Source organism: Myotis lucifugus, unplaced genomic scaffold (assembly GCF_000147115.1).
Source record: "Myotis lucifugus unplaced genomic scaffold, Myoluc2.0 scaffold_405, whole genome shotgun sequence".
In the NCBI taxonomy this organism is placed as follows: domain Eukaryota; kingdom Metazoa; phylum Chordata; class Mammalia; order Chiroptera; family Vespertilionidae; genus Myotis; species Myotis lucifugus.
Window position 1 is genome coordinate 218,414 of NW_005871453.1, and position 18,870 is coordinate 237,283.

General features: G+C 45.5%; 1 protein-coding gene across 1 annotated transcript in view; it reads left to right on the plus strand.

The window, feature by feature from the left end:
* Nucleotides 1-10,655, plus strand: part of LOC106699440 (nesprin-1-like) — a 64,722-nt gene extending 54,067 nt beyond the window's left edge. The window contains 3 exon segments of the mRNA XM_023743645.1: nucleotides 600-692; nucleotides 2,271-2,329; nucleotides 9,707-10,655. Coding sequence (XP_023599413.1) covers nucleotides 600-692; nucleotides 2,271-2,329; nucleotides 9,707-9,947 — 393 coding nt within the window. The 3' untranslated portion in view covers nucleotides 9,948-10,655.
* The last annotated feature ends 8,215 nt before the right edge of the window (nucleotides 10,656-18,870 follow it).

An 18,870-nucleotide genomic window follows, 5' to 3' on the forward strand; every position in this document is an offset into this window, starting at 1 on the left:
TTGTGTTATTTTTTCCTTCGGTCTGCTACATCATGAGTGGTATTGGTTTGGAGAAGAGCATTTGCAGCTGCAGAGGTGCCTGATAAAACTTCATTCCGCTGTGAAATACTGTATGAGCACACAAACACTGTGCCCTCAGTTCAGAATGTCAAAGAACAGCCTACTACAAGCAACAGCAGTGCTGGAAGCGACACGTTTTCTCTGATGCTCAAAGGCTCCTGGGAGACTTTCGTTTCTAACTCAAACGAATTGGTCTCTCTGGCCTGAGTGACCTGTAGCTCTAAGGCAGATTCCTTCCCCTCCTGCACTTAGACTCACTTATATCCATGTCACTGAGAAATAATAAATCTACGAGTGACACAGTAAGAATAACCCTGTAGCTGTATTTTCTAAAAGGGACAAACAGCCAGGAAAGCCCAATACACAAGAAGACCTAGGTCCCGATCTTCCTGTAGTTGTCGGATTCTACTTTTCCCAAGGAATGAATGGCTTGATTTATATGGGGGATGGATGGGGATGGGATAGGAAGCACATTGTGTGTTATAGAGCCATCTGGCTCTGGGACGTGGAGTCATCAAAAGAATCTATTTCCTCCGTAGGATCTGTCCTCCTGGTCTTCTGCTGATGAACTGGACACCTCGGGATCTCTGAGTCCTACATCAGGGAGAAGCACCCCAAACAGACAGAGAACGGTAACTTTCTGCTGGTCGTTGGCCCATGGGAAGGGGCACTGGAGAGTGACAGTATCTGTACCCACCAGGGTCCACAGGGTCTCCCCCCCGACAAAGCAGGGATCCCCATACAGACGAGGGTGTCACTCAGTGACCCAGTGTAGCGCTGTTTCCTCAACCCTGCCACGTGCCCTCATCACCTGCGCTCAGGAACGGAAAAGAGCGGTTCTGTTTTTCCAAAGAATCAGGGCTCCATGTGGGGTTGGTGTGCAGGGAGACACATTATTTTTCTTGCTCCAAGGGCCATCTCTAGAATGATGTTCCCTGGTCCCTTTGGTGGCTCCTCCCTTCAAACCACCACTGCCACCGCCCACCTAAAAAACCAGGTTCCACCGAAAAGGGTGCCTCCGCCAGAGGTGGGCGAAGGAGCCCGTGAGGCCATGGAATGGATAAGATAAGTGGAGGATCTGTTGACTCTCAAGCAAGGAAGCTCCTGAGTGGTCCTGAAGGTTTTCAGTGACTGTGCGGCCCCCCAAATGGCAACAGCGTAGGGTGACTCACCCACAAGGCCCGTGGGGGCTGCCGCACTGGCACACAGAAGCACAGTCAGCCCCTGCTACACTCTATACCTTGATTTCTCTGTGTAATTAGAAGCTTGTTTTTGTTATTTTTTTGTCCTGCTTTATGATTATATTCATTTTTATTATCATTCCATTGTCCTTAGTTTTTAGAAGCATTAATTTGTAATTTTTGTTGTGATAAACACTTAAGTTCTATGCTGATAAATGTTATGACCTTTGTTTAGGATTTTTTTTTCTTACTACATTCACTAGTTTCCCATAGATCCTAGTTTAAGAATGTGAAGGAATACTGGCTTTTCAATTCAAATTTTAGTCTTTATGTAACTTGAGTCTTTAAATTGTTGGGTCTTCATCACTTTATGAAGAACAATTTCCTATTACCGTTGTTACTATTTTTTGTATCTACCAAGAATTTTGGTACTATTTTGGTGTTCCAGAAGATATGAAAAATATGTTGTGGCATGCTATATTGAACTTTATGATTATTTTTAAAAATATGTTTTTATTAATTTTAGAGAGGGAGGAAAGGAGAGGGAGAGAGAGAGAAGCATTGATTGGCTGCCTCCTGCACGCCCCCTACTGGGGATTGATCCCGCAACGTGGGCCTGTGCCCTGACCGGGAATTGAACCAGCAACCATTAGGTGGGTGGGACGACGCCCAACTAAGCCACACCAGCCAGGGCTGAACTTTATTTTTATTGTAAGTTTACAGAGATGCTTGGCTAGCATATGGTCACTTTAGTTTCTACCATGAAACGTGGGAGGAGAAAATATGCCCACTGTGGTGTGGACTTCCCAACCACAATTTATGTCCCTTCGATGACCAATAACATCGATGTAAATTTATCTCGTTTCTTCCGCAAAAGAAAAGCCAGTTTCCTTAATCATGGGTACCGATCATTTCGTTTGATTTGTTTTTTCCTTTGCTGCATTTTTAGTTTAATTTTCATCAGTAGCTTGTCTTTATTTGCCTGGACTGAACATTCTTCTTTCTTTACCCCCTGTTCATTGCAAACAGCCACGAGGCAAATGTAGTCTCTCACAGCCTGGACCCTCTGTCAACAGTCCACATAGCAGGTACCTTATTCTCCTGGTTTCCACACTGTTCTAGAACTGCAAGAGGATGATGAAAATTGCCCATGGTGTTGATAGGCCTCTCTCGGGTGTGCCTTGGGGCAGTTGAGAAATTACTCATTTCAGTGCACACCCTTTCAGAATAAATTGGAAGAGACTTTTCTACGTGGAAAATGCAAGTGAATCTCAGAGCATGAAATATTTGGACCCCACCAAAATTGGGATTAACACTACATAGGCCATCTGGAACTTTTCATCCAGTGGTATCCTGTGTGCACCTAGAATTCGATACGTCCCATAACATAGCTGCTGTTCGAGTGGTGGCAGACTTTTATCATCCTCTTTCTTTCTAGATTTTACAATAAGACAGGTAATCGATCAATGAATTATTTTACCATTCCCGGAAACCCACACATCTGAATAAAATCTACTAACACCCCCGGCTTTTTCTTTTCTTTTCATGTTTTATCCAGATTGTGGGTTTGGGATTCTCCAAATGGCAAGTCCGAATTCAGTGTTATTTAACATTTATAAGCACCTTCTCTCTTCTGCTTCTCCCGAAATTTCTCTTCACGCACCCAGCACACTCAGTCACTCACCCTCCTGCCCAGCGCCCCCCGGGCGGGCCCCTGCCCAGAGCCCACTCACCGCCGCCACCCTGTGCTTCACACCCGCCCCCAGCAGTCCCTGTGTCTGCAGCTAGCGGTGCTTTGCCTGCTTCGTTGCTGGTGTGATGTCTGTGCTCCCTGCCCCTTCACTAGTCAGCGCCCGCTTCCCCAGACAGCTGTCTGCATAGAAACACTGTCCTCAGAGCTGACTTTTCATTCCCGTCCCAAGCAGTTCAGTGTTAGAGTAGTTTGTCCCCCTGGAAACTCAGCCCCACTGAGCTGGGATCAACATTCCTGGGAGGAGGGCGGGGGAGGAGGACATGTGGAGCCATAGACAACTCCTGGGAATAGTCGTGGCTTTCCAGCCAGGAACGGAAGAGAATGGCTGTTTCCTTTGGTCGTTCCCACTCGGCTAAATGAATGCAGAATGCATTTGGGTGTGCTTTCTGGGTTTAAGCGTCCCTTTACTATGTTTTTTTGTTTTTTTCTTGCCCTTTGATTTGGTTTGGAGACCATTTGAGGGGGGATGGCCCATAACAAAATATCAATAATGAAATGTGAATGGAGGGTATGATGGACTTCCTCAGGTGCCCTGATGGTTTTTTAGGCCCCAACAATAAAAACCACCATGCTATAGACAGATCATTGTTTTATATGGTCCGTCTTCTCCACTTAAATTGCCACCGTGCCATGAGCATATTGCTATGGGAGCCCCGCAGCATCCTTTTAGGATACCAGAGACCAATTCTTGGCTTGGCATAAGTGATGGTAATGAGAAGGGGGAAAGCACTTATGTTATTAAACACCACCCATAGCAACCACCTGCGGGTTTCCAAATATCGCTTCCATCTGCTCCCTCAGTTATTCCAGACAACCATGCAGGTTTTCTGAAAATGTCCAAGGCCTGGTTCTAGGGCAGCCAGGGCTACGCCGTGTCTCCTCACAGGGCTTTGCGGCTGGGACAGCCACATTCTCGCGGTGGCATCCCCAAGGCACCTTTCGGCTCTGCTCTGCCCAGCGCTGTTTATTAACATCTCTCTGAGCACACAGCACAAGGTTCACTTTGCTACTCAGGGGGCCTGGGATCCTTCGCCTGAATGGCAAACTTCACCAAGCACCTTGCCAGACAGGTTGTGGTGGAACATGCTGAGCATTCTCGGACTTCTTAGCTCCTTGGCCCCTCTGAGTGGGGTGTGCCCAACCCTGACATTGAAATGTGGAGTCTGCTGGGAAGGAATGAACTCCACTCGCAATCCAGGTGTCACGGTGTTCCCTGACACCGAGGCCTGAGAGCACCCTGTGTTTGATCTTGCACTGCTCCAGCAAATTGGAAAGGTTATTGCAGAAGCACACACGGGTTAGCGTCTTGACCCCAGCCATCTGCAGTGGGAACATGTTCAACCAACGTGTCTTCTTCCTGGAAGAGAGGAGAGGCTGAATTGGAAGAAACTGCTTATTAGTTTGAAGGGAGACGCTCTTATATTCTTTGGGTTTAAAGTAGATATTAATAATGTCAGTTGCATGCTTGCTGTAATTTTCAGTTTGATTTTATGGAAGACACTGTTCTGCGTCTTCTTAAAAATATTCTAAGCCTACATATGGATTAATGCTACTATGTTTAGGCCCTGGGCCTACAAAATTAATACAATATGGTCCCTGCCATTAACAGACCTGCAAGGTGTCAGAATGAAGAGATTCCCTAAATCAATTACAAGAAGCTCCCCAAGACTTCTTCAAAGGATAAGCCTTTGGAAAATGTTTGGGCATACATTTGTAATAACTGTTCATTATTTTTGAGATCAAATATATTTAAGAAGCATGCTCTTGAAGCAATGCTGTTGATGGTCCACCTGGTACTTTTCTTCCACGTGGACTTGAAATGATCTAACCTGATCTCCAATAAGACTTCTCAACTCAACTGCCGATCATTGAAATTGACAGATGGGAAGATTTTACTCCAATTTCCAGCAAAGCAAAGGAATAATTCCTCTGTAGTCTGGATAGAGTGAATTGGTGACTTCATTCCAAAGCTTTGAATTGTGAAATGAAAAATTGCCAGGGCACCTCTGGTCTCTGGCACCTTCCTCACAAGAACTAGGACCCAGGGAGAAGTGGCAAATAACTGGCTGAAACACTGCAAAGGAGGGGAAAACGCGCCTCATTTTAAAGTATGTGCAAGGCAGCCAGATTTCGTGGGGCCAGCACAGTGGGCTTTTGCCCCGTACAGCAGGGCTTGCCTGAAAACACTATTCAGTTTCTTGTGAAAAATTGTTTTTAAGTCTTTTCCTCCAGACTCCAGCCTGGGGACCTATTTATTCAAAACATTCAAATAGCTTCAGCCTACAGCAGCCTTGCCTGTAGGCCAGGCCCCAGCCAGGGCTGAGGACAGCTATAGGGTAAGGCTCCAACTAGTTGCCTTTATAAGACCTGAGGCGCGCATCCCCAGTGTTTTCCGGGCACTTTGGGAAACAGTACATCCTTGAAAGCACTTCTGGGAAATCAGGAATGTTCCTGGGAGAAAAGGCTAAATCCAGCCAACCTCTGAGGGTGTGAGTCAGCACACCCTTGCTTTCATAGTACAGATAATAATACATTGATGACACTTATTTAGCATTAATGTGTTCTAAGCACCACATAAAGCATGAGATACCCGTTATCTCATTTAACCCTCACACCAACCTCATGACATGGCTGTAGTCTCAGATTTACAGACAAGGACACAGAGGATTAGAGGCATGAAGATTTAGGTTTGAACCCATGTCTACCTGACTCTGGGGGATTCTATCTTGTTAACCACTGCACTCTAGCGCAGGGCTGCTGGCGGATAGAACTTGAAAGGATTCCAGGGCTTAGGCTACTAGGCAGAATGCTCCTTTTGGAATAAGAGGAGGCTGAAATCCTGAACTGATTCTGGAAGTGTGTGTGCCGAACCACGTGTCCAGGGAACAAAGACCATGCACACAAGGGTAGGCAAGAAGATCATAGACAAGCTAGATAATCCCTCACAGTAAATTCCTGTTACTATCCTGCCAGGGTTAGCTGACAAGTAACAGAATGAGTTGCAAGCTTCTTCTGTGTTTGAGTGATGTATGCACAGAATTAACCCGTTTTATTTCCCTTCACTGTGTAGAAGTTTGAGAGGAGCCGTACTCTTGTGCATACTGGTCAGGTGCCAGCATCTCTTGATCATGCTTTCTTGTGTGTGGTGTGTGGTGATGTATGACTTCCTCCCCTACCATCCTTTTTCACAACTGTATGTGTTTAGGGGAAAGAGAGGAAACAACATCTGGGCAACTGTTTACCCAGAAATTTTAATGAGAAAAATAATAAAACAAGTATTTAGTTATGAGAATGAACACGTTTTTGCTGGGCTGAATTATCTGGAATATCTCTTATGATTAACTCCCTTGAATAAGGTCACACATTTGATTTTTCCTTTATAGATACACTCTCGACTGGCGCCTGTTTATGTAACAGGCCACTGGAGAGAGATGAGTGACTAGTGTCTTTTTTCTTTCCCTTGTCAAGTTCCCCAAGACTCTTGAAATAGAGGTGATTTTAGGTCAATGGCTAAATATTCATAGTACCCTTTAACCCTGGTGTCATTAACCTGATGGTACCCGCAGCTCTAAGACTTTGGGCATTAAAGTTGAAACCCTGGTCATTGCTCCCAGGGGATGACATGTTTCTCAGCAGATAAATCAGGCATTTCCGAGAGCAGTCAACTGCATGGAAGCTCACTAAGGACTGTGAGTTCTCTCTGTCCCTGTCTCAGCTCATCACCCCTCCTTAGGTGGGTATTCTTCAGCATTAGAAGCACGTGGTAATTAAAGTTTAATAAGGAATGCTCTGATGCTGTTAAATGTGCCATGTCCTTCAACAGACGCTATAACATGTGAGCCCACATTGCAAAAATGGTGACCTTTCCTCTTGTTCTCAGGGGTGGACTCATCAATGGGCACCCTCTGTTTTGATCTTGATCTTTGGCTTAAGCTAATCATTGACAAGGAAGGGCTATTCAGCTCTGTCAGTCCGATTGTATTGTCAATTATATGCATACATATAACCATCACTAATGTCCTTACATGCTTCCTCAAGAAGAGAAGTCAGAAATCTTTCTCATTTTATTTAAATGTTGAGTGGTGAGGAAATGTGAAGCTCTCTTTTGTGCTTCAGTTATAACTCCTCCAGTGACTGATGGGGAGGGCACATTGTAAGAGAAAAGGAAAAGGTATTTTGAAGAAAAATTCAACCCAGAATTCATGGGCAAATATCCCATCCTTCTTAAGACACTTTAAGGCAAACCATTGAATCTTGAACTGACAGAGCCAAAGAGATTTTAGGATATTAATGCAACCTTTCGCTTTGCAAATAAGAAAACTGAAGGCCAGAACAGAGACTGTGCTGCTTGGCCAAGATTATGCAACTGTCTGAACATGAAATGTCCCCCTGTGCATGTGCTAACTTGATGATCCATGTAATACTGTGAGCCCCCAGGATTGGAGGCATTTATTTTCAACATGAAGAAACCACTAACTTCCAAACATTTGAGGACACGAATATTTTTCTCTTTTTTTTAATACATGTAAGATACCTGTAAAGTAATATAACCCAGATGACCTTCATCAATGTCAGGGAACAAAATGTTGCTGTGAGTATGGGAGGCAGGGATATTGGGACTCAGTTCCTGCTGGATCTCTGCCTTTAATCCTGGGATCTGGGGCAAGTCATTTACCTTCTCTAGAGAGTCCAAATTCTGGAAGTTAAAATCCTAGGGTTGAAATCTTAATTCTGCCACTTGCAAGCTGTAAGTCACTGGTTACTTCCCCTCTCTGAGCCTCCTTTTCTTCATCTATAGAATGAAGATAACAAGCACATTGAGGACTATTCTGGGGATTACATGAGAGAACCCAAGATAAATGCTTAGTACATTGCCTAGCAATTAGAAAAATGTTAATTATCCTTACCAATATCTACAAATTAGAAGATGGGTTATATACTGTATAAGGCCTTCTCTCAATATGAATATTTTATAATTAGAAAACTCAAGAATTTCCCATTTTACCCTTCCATTAGTAGGCATGTGCCATTGTTCTTTTACCCTCTACTGTATTTCACAAAATATACAAATTTTCTATTTAGCTCATTAGGAATAACTCATTGGTCTTAAAATAACGATGGTTAATCAGTTTGACCACTAGATGGTGATTGAACTCTTGTGGCCTCTTAGTTGGCCTACTATTTACACTGACTAATTAGTAGAAGACATCCAATGTATAAAACATGGAACTTTCAAGTTGGAAGGCCATCTAGTCTAACTTGAAGGGGTTGAGTAAGAGGTTGGCATTTAGGGATAAAGTGAGTTGTTCAAGGTTACACAGCCATTAGTTGTAGTCTTCAGAAAAGAAACAGAGTCCCAATTCTGGCCAATGACATTTCTTTCATTACATTTGCTGAAGACACAGTGGGCCACATGCTCCTAGGGGCTTCCAGAGGCCTGGTCTGTTTGCCTCTCATATTTCTTTGATGGTTTTAATAAAAGAGTTTTGAGTAGTCCAGCTGGAAACTTAGTGTTTTCTTAGAAAAGCATACGAAGTAACCAATACAGTTTTCATACCTTCATATTTCTGCAGTGGCCTCATATTCATTGTCCTTATCCTTAGTGATATTACTGCCACTAGGGAATTTTTACTAGGTGGGGGAATGTGTTTTGTCAGCATACCTAGTCTTTTTGCTCCTACAATATTGTGTGTTTGTGTGTATGTGTGTATGCAAAATGTCTCTTTTTAATAATATTTCTCTCTTCATCTTTCCACAAGTAACCAAACAAAATATTAAAGGATGCTCACGCACACACACAAAAAAAACGGTGCCCCCTCTGCCCCCACCCAGAACCTACTTCCACATTCAATGTTTTTCAGGCAGTCTTTCTTATGAAATGTGGAATTCATGCTTAATCTCAAATGCACAGTTTAGTAGATAGGAAGATATAAATGTAGACAGGAAAACATAGAACTTTGAGTAGAAGGAGCCTACAAAATGACCATCTGTCCTCAGAAAAATTGTGTCTGTTTCCCAAAGTCACAGCTGATAAAAAATAGGATCAGCCTAGATTCTAAGTCATTCAACACCAGTGTTCTGTACACCCACTCTATTGCCATCCTTGTTCACACAGCGTCAGAACCCACTGATGCCAGGGACAGATGCTGAGTCAGTGCTGAGTCAGTGCAAGATGAAACCAGGGTACTCAGATTAGTTGTGCTTTATGGGTCTGTGCAAAATGATTGGGACTGTTCTCCTCGCTGCATGGAGTTTGGCACATCTGGGAGGACTAGACGGGATACTTCAAGTGATTCTAACAGCAACTAATTCTGGCTACCAGTGCTCCTGGTAGTCTTAACCCAAAAATATACTGCATCAAACATCCACATCTTAATTATTCTGGATCAACTTAATTTATGCTGATAGAATGTGTATAGAGCAGTTATCTTTGTTGATGGGAAATGTTTTACCAAATTAAAGGGTGGAATTTGAACTCAGTTACCTTTCGTTTACTGACTAAATGTTAACTTTTCATCAGTACAGTTTCCAAGAATCTCTTCATTGGGTGGCGGGGGGATGACCTGGGCACACTGCAGAAGGCGGGTGGCTAACGGCCAGGTCGGGTTGTGTTTGGCATGGTCCTGTAGCTTCCAAGACGGTGAGGGAGCTAAAAGCAGCATCCATCCAACATTTGAGATATTTGAGTTTTTTCTGTTGATTCCTCTCTCAGGTCCATAAAAGGTGGCTCCGATTCCTCCCTTTCTGAGCCTCAGCCAGCTCGGTCGGGCCGAGGTTTCCTGTACAGAGTGCTCAGAGCGGCCCTTCCCCTTCAGCTGCTCCTGCTGCTCCTCATCGGGCTCGCCTGCCTGGTACCAATGTCCGAGGAAGACTACAGCTGTGCCCTCTCCAACAATTTTGCCCGATCATTCCATCCCATGCTCAGATACACGAATGGCCCTCCTCCCCTCTGAAGCAAGCAGATGCCATCTGCAGCGGTGCTGGTCGTGCAAGGAGGGTTTAGCCCAAAGCCAACCCAAACTAGCAAAAGGAGCACCTGGATGCTGGCGAAGGCCTTCGGAGTGGTGGCGTTAGCCATGTGTCCAAATCATGGCTTCGGAGGTGGATGATAAACAATGACAGAAGGAGAGCAAATAGAAGGTGTGGAAGAAATGTTTGAAACTCTGAGCCTCAGTACTAAAGAGATGAAGTACCTCCAACGTTCCCTGGACACGTGTGTCCTGGGCCTTTGGCCTGTTCTATGCACAGCCAGGACTTTAGCACACCATCTGGGCAAGTTTCCCACGGTGTGCCCCATCCATTCATTAAATGACGCCACCTGAGCGCCACATTGGTATCGAACGGTCTACCAACCAACCAGTGCTGAGCCTTGTAACATACAATTTTGAAGAGCTTATATGGCAGCTTTCCTTTTGCCTTGTTTTCCTTTGGGGCATGATATTCTAACCTTTGCTTTAGAAGCACAAGCTGTAAATCTAAAAGGCACTTTTTAAAAAAGTATAAAGAAAAACTGGATGTAATAAATAAAATCATGGAAGGATTTATGTGAAAAAAAGTTGAATGTTATAGTAAAAAAAGAGATATTTATGTATGTACAGTTTGCTAAAGCCAAGTTTTGTTTGTATTGATTTCTTTGCATTTATTATAGATACTATAAAATATTTTGTCTGTGCTTTTTTTTTCTCCCGTAAAGAGATGACTCTAAATTTCCCTGTTGAGCAGAATGCAACCTGAGTTACCTTTTTGCAGAATGAATGAAACAAGCATAAGCGTGCATTCATGAATAAGGATGATTAGAGGTAGCACGTATTTAGACCTAGCAGTCTCTAGGTGATTCCTCTCGCCATCCTCCTCCCACAGCCAATCGTATCTCCTCAACTCCTGTTTCTCAGCACCTGTCATACTCTCCTTTCCTTTCTGTCCCCTCTGCACAACTGGAAGAGCCTCCTATGGAGCCTCCACTCCATCCCACGGGTACACAACAGCCTATGAAGTTTCTTGCATGTTTTATCTATCAGTCAAATCCACAGACAATAAGATTTGGGTCTGCCCCTCTGACCTTGCCAACTAAGTGGCCCTCATGGAATTGTTTGGTGCTCATGGAATTTTAATCCACTATTTAATCATGGGAGGAGGAAGATTTATATAAAACCTAGGTGTCAGGCTTCTCTTGAAAGTGGAAAGCTCTGGTGTCCTGGGTACCCATTCCTAAAGGGCAGTAATTGCTGGACGAAAGTGGCTGCTGCTCCTTGACCTGTAGGAAGAGACACTTTGTACATGTCCACTGACATCCAATCCACCTCTCTCAGTGCGTGTCCCAGCCTGATTCCTGTAGGTATTTAATTTATAAGTCCTGCTCTAAATCAAGAATGTAAAGCAAACCGAGCTTCTCACGGTTACCTGGACCTGCCTTACACAGCTTCCATGATGCTGTAGCCTGAGCGCCTTCCCACCTCGAGGTCCTGTGTCTCTTTAAGCCCCGGGCCCTGGGCAGACCTTCTAATTCACTCCCTGGGGTACGGCCTCAGAGGTTACATTTTAAACAGATGCCTGTGGTGATTTTAGCCCTATTACCTGTAGAAAAGCACCACTCCATACCTTCTTGCTCCATCTTTTTGTTCTCACCACACCCCTCCTTCTCCCTCTCAAGACAACTCACAAGCTGCCTCCTCCTGGAAGACCTTCCTGATCACTGCTGGACTGGACTGAAGACTTCTCTCCACTGAACTTTCCCGTCACCCGAGTTGAGTTCTGCTTTCTACTGCCAGGTTGCTCCTTTCTTATCTCCCCCGGAGTCTCCCCCAGGAAACAGACTGGAGTTGTGCTCTTTTCTAAAGAAAACAAACCTGTGCGTGGTATGTTTTCTATCTCCTGCTTCTGGGAGGGCTGCAAGCGGTGGTGGAGATTGGACTTGAAAGGTGCCGTGTACCCTCATCTGAGAGGGTCACTCTTCAGGCCTTGTTCTTCCTCACTTTCCTGTCTTCTCTGCTCCAAAACCCGGGATGTGCGGTCTGGCCTCTTGAGCAGTCCAGCCCTTCAAGAGCCACCTTTTGCCACTGCGAGCGAACTCGCTCTATAACGAGTCATGGGAAAGACCAGCACAGAGAGACTCCAGAGCCTTCTCTTCTCCACATCGCTGAACTGCCTTACTCGACATCCCCCATCCCCAAAGAAGCAACTGTTAAATGTGGCTGAAAAAAAAATCTTAGCGTCAAGTCCCTGTGTGCCTTCCTAAAAACCCCTGTGCAACACTCAGTGGGATGTATGATGCACATTTTTATTACAATTTTCAAAGATTTAAATAACAGGGTATTGGAATAAAACAAAAGCAGGAATCGCTGGTGAGTGGAAGCATTGGAGCTATGAGATGATGTCTTTCCACTGATGATAGTAGGCCCGTCTAGCCAGGACCAAGACAGACAGCCACAGAAGAGACAAGGGTTTCTGCCCAGAGCCCAGAGCCCCCATATACTCGAATGCCCACTGCGGAGAGGACACGGGGTCATGTAGGAGCACCCTCACCTGCACCAGCAGCTGCCTTGGAGAGGGGGGGAGAGAGAAAGAGAGAGAGAGAGAAAGAGAGAGAGAGAGAGAGAGAGAGAGAGAGGGAGAGAGAGAAGCTTCTTGGATGAGATGGGGGCTTTGAGAGAATATTAAGAGGCTAAAGGGACACTGATGGCTGCTAAAGAGGCTGTCAGATTTCTGAGTGAGGACTGTCGGGAGCCCTGCTGTGGCCGGCAGATAGGGAGCGATGTCCCAAGTGGGTGAGGAAGGGCACGGCAAGGAGACCGTCCACTGACCGGGAAGGGTGGAATTCATAACATGTTGGTGATGAGATTCCACCAGCAAACAGGAAATGTTAGAAAAGCTGAGGAACCAGAAAAACCTATAAAGCTAAGAGGGGGAAATAAAGGGTCAGAAACTAAAAGCCGTGGCTTAATAAGAAATCCAGAGAGGAGTGAAAGATGTTGGGGGGGAGCTATGCCAGGGAGCAGGAATAGCTCCTGGAAAATGGGATGGCAACAGCTTCCCTTATTTTTGTAATAAGTGAGAAAGCAGGCCTTTGAAAGGCTTGGATGGCCCGGTCAGATGGCTCAGTGGTTGAGTGTCAACCTATGATCCAGGAGGTCATAGTTCGATTCTCAGGCAGGGCCCATGCCTGGGTTGTGGGCTTGGTCTTCAGTAGGGGGAATGCAGGGGGCAGCTAATCAATGATTCTCACTCATCATTGACGCTTCTCTCTCTCTCTCTCCCTCTCCCTTCCTCTCTAAAATCAATAAAAATATATAAATATATATTTAAAAAAAAACAACAGAAAGAAAGGCTTGGATGGGAAATTTAGCAGCTGAGTGCTGAGAGTTCCTGTAAAAGGCAACTTGGGGTAGACTGATTTACAGCCTATGTCCTGGAGCCAATTATTAAGAAATTAAAGCTACAAAATTTTATTAACAAACCACATAAGTGATTAAAAAGCAAAAAAAAAAAAATGGTGGAGAGAGTTGATTTATGAAGCTGCTCGGCAGGGTCCCAGGAGCTGGGCTGGACGGGCCTGAGATGGCCCAACCATGGAGCTCTCTGCCCCGCCCACCAGCCCGCCATCCCCATCACCCAACGCACCCATGGGGGACTGTGCAGAAATAAAATACCCTCAGAGTAAACGCTGAGTAGATCCAGGAACGCCCAGAAGAACAGCATCCACCCGCATCACAGGTACTTACGGGCCGCCCATCCTGGGGCAGGAACTGCCCACCCTCCTCAGGAGCCCGGCCTCGGCCAGGACTCAGCACTTGCTGTCTAGTTACCGGAAAACCAGGCCTCGCTGGGCCTGTGACACACGGAAGCACCCGTATTTTCCTTCACCATTTATGTCCTGAAACTTGAGATGAAGGCTAATGAGGGGGCTAGAAAGGAACCAAACGGAAACCGTTTCTAATTCAGGGGAGAAAAGGGCGATGAAGTCTGTTAGATCTGCCCCAACTTTCTGTCAGCAAATTTCCTCTCCTTTTAACGTCTCTGTCACCTGGTTTATGCTACAGTGGGTGTTAGTCTGCGGACGCGGACAGGTGGAGGGGTTGACCAGCATCGAGGCGGTTCTCAGCGTAGTCCTCGGCAGCACCAAGGCGTTGATTCGGGTGATGGGGGCGGCGGGGGGGGTTTACCGGGGGGGGGGGATTTACCAGGAGTGGTCATTTCAGGTTTATTAACTGAATATTACATTGTGGTGATTGTGGCCAATTCTCAGACCTAAAGTAGCCCAGAGACAGTGAAACACAAGCAATAACTGTTTTTTCTTTAGTTTCTGGCTTCTCCTTAACTTCTCCCTCGGGTTTTAACACACCCACGAGGAATCCATTTGGGGGTACCACAGAGGGTCCTGAATTTGAGGGAAACCCCTCATTCAGATGAGGAAGAGGAGTGACTGGTCGGTTGGGGCACCTCCCGCAGTCTCTGCCAAGCAGCCCTCTGTGGGGAGAGGCCTGGTCCTTCGCTGGGCAGAGGCGGAGCCGGATGAATTGGCGGCGGCAGCAGCATCCTGGAGGCTAAGGGAGCTGGACCACACCGGGCGATGAGGAATACTCTCTCTGGGGAGCCGAGGAAGCCAGGTTGGGTCTGATCTTTCTAAAATACGAAGGTCATAGTGAAATGAATCAGCCTTGCGATTCTTCTTTTTAGCCATTCCCCGGCGCAGGAACAGGAATGTAACTGAATGTGAAAACCCCAGTTACATGAGGAGAAGAAAGTCCTCTGTGAGCTGTGCAGATGACTGCGTTCGATGCCATGGGCGGTGGAGAAGAAACCTGGTCTCTGGGGTGACTAGACATCTTGGGCCTCCCCGGGGTGCCCTCCCAGCCCAGCTATGTCCTGCCAGACACATTCCTGAGGCAACTGCTGGGCTCAGAGGGTGACGCTGCCAACATCCAGGACAGCTCCAGGCAGCCACCCCCTTAGCCCTCAAACCACCCAGCGCAGCTCACCCCCGCCCCCCACAGCCCCCCCGTGGGATTTGCAGATGAAGGGTGACTGTAGCGATCCCCCCCACATGGGATTTGCAGATGGAGGGTGACTGTAGCGATCCCCACCCCCCCCACCCCCCGTGGGATTTGCAGATGGAGGGTGACTGTAGAGATCCCCCCACCCTGTGGGATTTGCAGATGGAGGGTGACTGTAGGGATGCATTCTGCTCCAGGCAGTCCACCCAAGCCGGCGGCCTTCGAGTGTGGCCCGGGTCAGGGGCATCAGCGTCCCCTGGCAGCGATGCGCCAATTGTGGCTCCAGCAGTGCCTTCCAGGCTTCCACCGGCCCGGGTTCCCCATCCCGGGACCTTTCACTGCCCCCAGTAGGCCACAATGGCAGGTGGTATAAGCAATTCCCCCATCACCCCCTCACACACACACACATACTGACTGGTAATGTCAGCTCCATCAAGTAACAGTTTTCCATATAAACCTGGATTTTTATTCTGGACACTATCCTGTGCGGCTGATCTAGCTTTCCATTGCTGTCTATCGAGTATAGATTAAAAGAATGTATATATGTATATTATGGAAATATTATAAATATAAAATATAAGTCTGTATAACTATTAATACACTAGTCTAGTATATTAGTTACTTTGTTATAAGTTTTAATAATTCACAGGAGAAAAACCATTTCTTCCTCTTCTTTGTATTTTCTATTTTAAAGGCTAATTGTTTTATTTTAAATCAGTCATTTGATTTGCAAAAGATTCTCTTGTTTTCTAAAGAAAAATGAACAGTTCCCTGTCTCCCCCTCTGTCGCCTCCCAATGTGATGTTCCCGTTCTGTGCCTTTTGATTTTCTTATTCAAACAGCACACGCGTGTGTTTTTTTAAAAATTGGATCTATTTTTATGACTCTGTGACTGGCAGTTTTCACTTGACAATATTCCGGGGACCTATCGGTACGTACATTCCCATCATTGCTGCATTAGAAAGACCGGTCTCTTTCAACCGTTGTTTTCCTCCAGGTTTTTCCTATTCTCACCGCAGGAAACTCCCCAGTGTGGACATGCGTGCCAATCTCTGTGCAGTGCTGCGTCTGTTCCCCTCAGATGCACGGTTTCAGGTGGAATTACTGAATCAAAAGGGTATGTACATTCTCAATTGTATCTGGTAAATTCTGCCAGATTACTTTCTGGGAAGTTGCCATGGTTTACAATCCCACCCACAGACCCTGAGAGAACCCTTTTCCTCAGACCTGTCCTAAATGTAGGGCACTGCCTTCCAAATTAGGGGAACCATTCCCAAATTATCAACGTCCAAATCCTGCGCATTAGAATCCCACAGGGGGCTTTTTAAAAAGTAGAACTCCGGGCCTCACCCCAAATCAAGTAAACTCTGGTCTCTGGGGAGCAGCCTCCGTCTGAAGTTCTCTGAGTGATTCCCATGTGAACACAAGCTCAAGAGGCCGGACTAGATGTTATCAGTTTTCTAAAATATTGCCCAATTGAGGGCGACAGTAGCTCTTTGTTCTTAAAGTTTGCATTTTTGTGACCAGTTTATATTTAAATTGTATGTTGCTGCATTTGATTTGCCTCTGTGGGAAGTCTGTCTTATTCTCTATTGTTTATAGTTTTTTTTTTACTCTTTTATACTATTTCCAAGAAACTCTTTGTATATTAGAAAAATTAACTCTGTATGTCATCCACCTTAACTTTATACAATTCCTTTAGTTGCACAGAAAGTTTTAATTTTCATGCCATCAGATCTGACAGGTTGCCTTTCCTTTATAGATTCTGGATAGTCTACATTAAGAAGGCTTTTCACTCCAAGATTATGCAAACGTTTGCTTGTATTTTCTTCTAGTAGGTCTATAATCAATCTGGAACCACTTCATAGTTGATGTAAATTAAGGAATCTCTTTGTTATTTTCCAAATAAATAGACAACTGTCTCATGCCAGTTAGAAAGGTAACTCCTTTTATTACTAGTTCTTAGCAACTTAGATGTCAGTCAGCAGGGGCTTTGTTGAATAAAAGATAGTACACACACAATATTTACTATAATGCTGCAATTTTTGTATTGAGATCAATCTAAATTTATTTATTGGGGAAGATCTCTACCATATAGTTAGTCTTACATTTTAAATATATATAGAATATTTTCTAAAATATGCTCCCATTTTTGTTGGAAAAATGTTAATTACATGAGACAAGGAAAAAATTGAGAGAGGAAATTCAAGGCACAACAATGTGAATAGAGTAATGAGGGGAAAGAAACCGTTTTAAATATTTAAATTGTGACAAGGAGAATGATTTGTTTTTAAGGTCCAAGTTACTGTAATAGTAATGATAATTTTAAAAGACAAAAAAAGAGATACTTCTGTTTTTGCATGAAGAGACATTTGATTTACTTGTCAGTTAAAAAAAAAACAAAACACAACCCACAATTGTGGTGTGCCCAAAAGAAATGGCGACAGGTAATTTATTCACAGTGGAATCCTGGTGGCTGACTCTGCTCTGGGTGACCATCAGGCATGTGCTGTGTGTTGGTTCCAGGGATAAGAGCAAAGGTGGTGCAGGCCCCCAATTTCCGATGAGGGGGCTTCCCGACCTGGGCTCCTGCTGAATCCTGGGCAAAGAGCTTTCCTGGGAGAACAGCTTTCCTCCAAATGAGACTCATTCATTCAAGAAAAACTTCAACTTCTAAACCACCACTCTCCCCCAGAAGTCACCCTGCTTGTAGGTGAAATCAGTCCATCAGCCTGATGCCCGGAAGTGAGGGGGCGGGGAAACCAACAGCCTCCTGGAAGTCACGTGCAGAGTTCACTAGTGCCTTTCAGGAGCCACATGTTTGGCCTGTTTGGCTTTTCCCCTGAAACCTGCTCCCACTCAACAATCCCCCTCAAGATTCTGCCCACTGGGGTGTGGCTTAGGCCTGGGGCTCAGTCCTGTCCCTGTCTACCCCCCCACCCCCCAACCCCATGGCCCTCCTTCATGGAGTCTGCTGATCAGAATGGGAAACTGACAGGGAAACAGGATTGTCTCTCTTCTGAGCTGGGTGGGGAGGGCAGGACTGTGGTCTGATGATGCCTAATCAGGTCACAAGGGCAGCCCATGGCCTATTTCCGTAGACTCTTGATTCAAGGGTGGGTTTTATATTTTCAAAAGGTTGTTTGCAGGCCACTTTAAGTGAGATGCTTGCTCTCTGGCTCTTTACAGAAAAAGTTGGCCAACCCCTGAGAAGGAGCTGCCCAAGACAAACATGGGTAGTGGCAGAACTGCTTGCTCTAGGCATGACCCCGGGCCTTTCAGACGCCTGTGTCCTGACAAGACTTCTCAACGACATCATCCCATGGGGTCAGCTCAGCACTTGACCAACTCTCCCAACCTCACTCTGCCTGCTGCTCGGGGTTCTTCCTCTCAAAACACCTCTATGGCTTCCATAAATAATCCTTCCTTCCTTCCTTCTTCCCCTCCTTCCTTCCTTCCTTCCCTCCTTCCTTCCTTCTTCCCCTCCTTCCTTCCTTCCTTCCCTCCTTCCTTCCTTCCTTCCCTCCTTCCCTCCCCTCTCCTCGGCTCCTTTTTTGCCTGAGAGACCTCTGACCCCATTTCTGCTCTTTATGTTTTTTTTACAACCCCCGCTCCCGAAAGCCTTTAGGTACTGGGACCCCCCGTACACCCCAGTTGCTAAGAAATCAAGTGGAAGTTGAAGGTGAAGTGGGTGAACAGGTAGTTGGGGGGGAGAATTGCGTGTAGACGTAAATGACAAATAGAAATAGATAGTAGTAGAGTCCTTTTGTATCTTAGTCTGTCATGTTGTATTTATTATTTTTTTTTCTAACGACGGAAAGGGAGTAGCGAGGAGAGAGAGAAGTAGGTTGTCTATTCAGTTATCATAACTAGCTCTCTGTCTTTT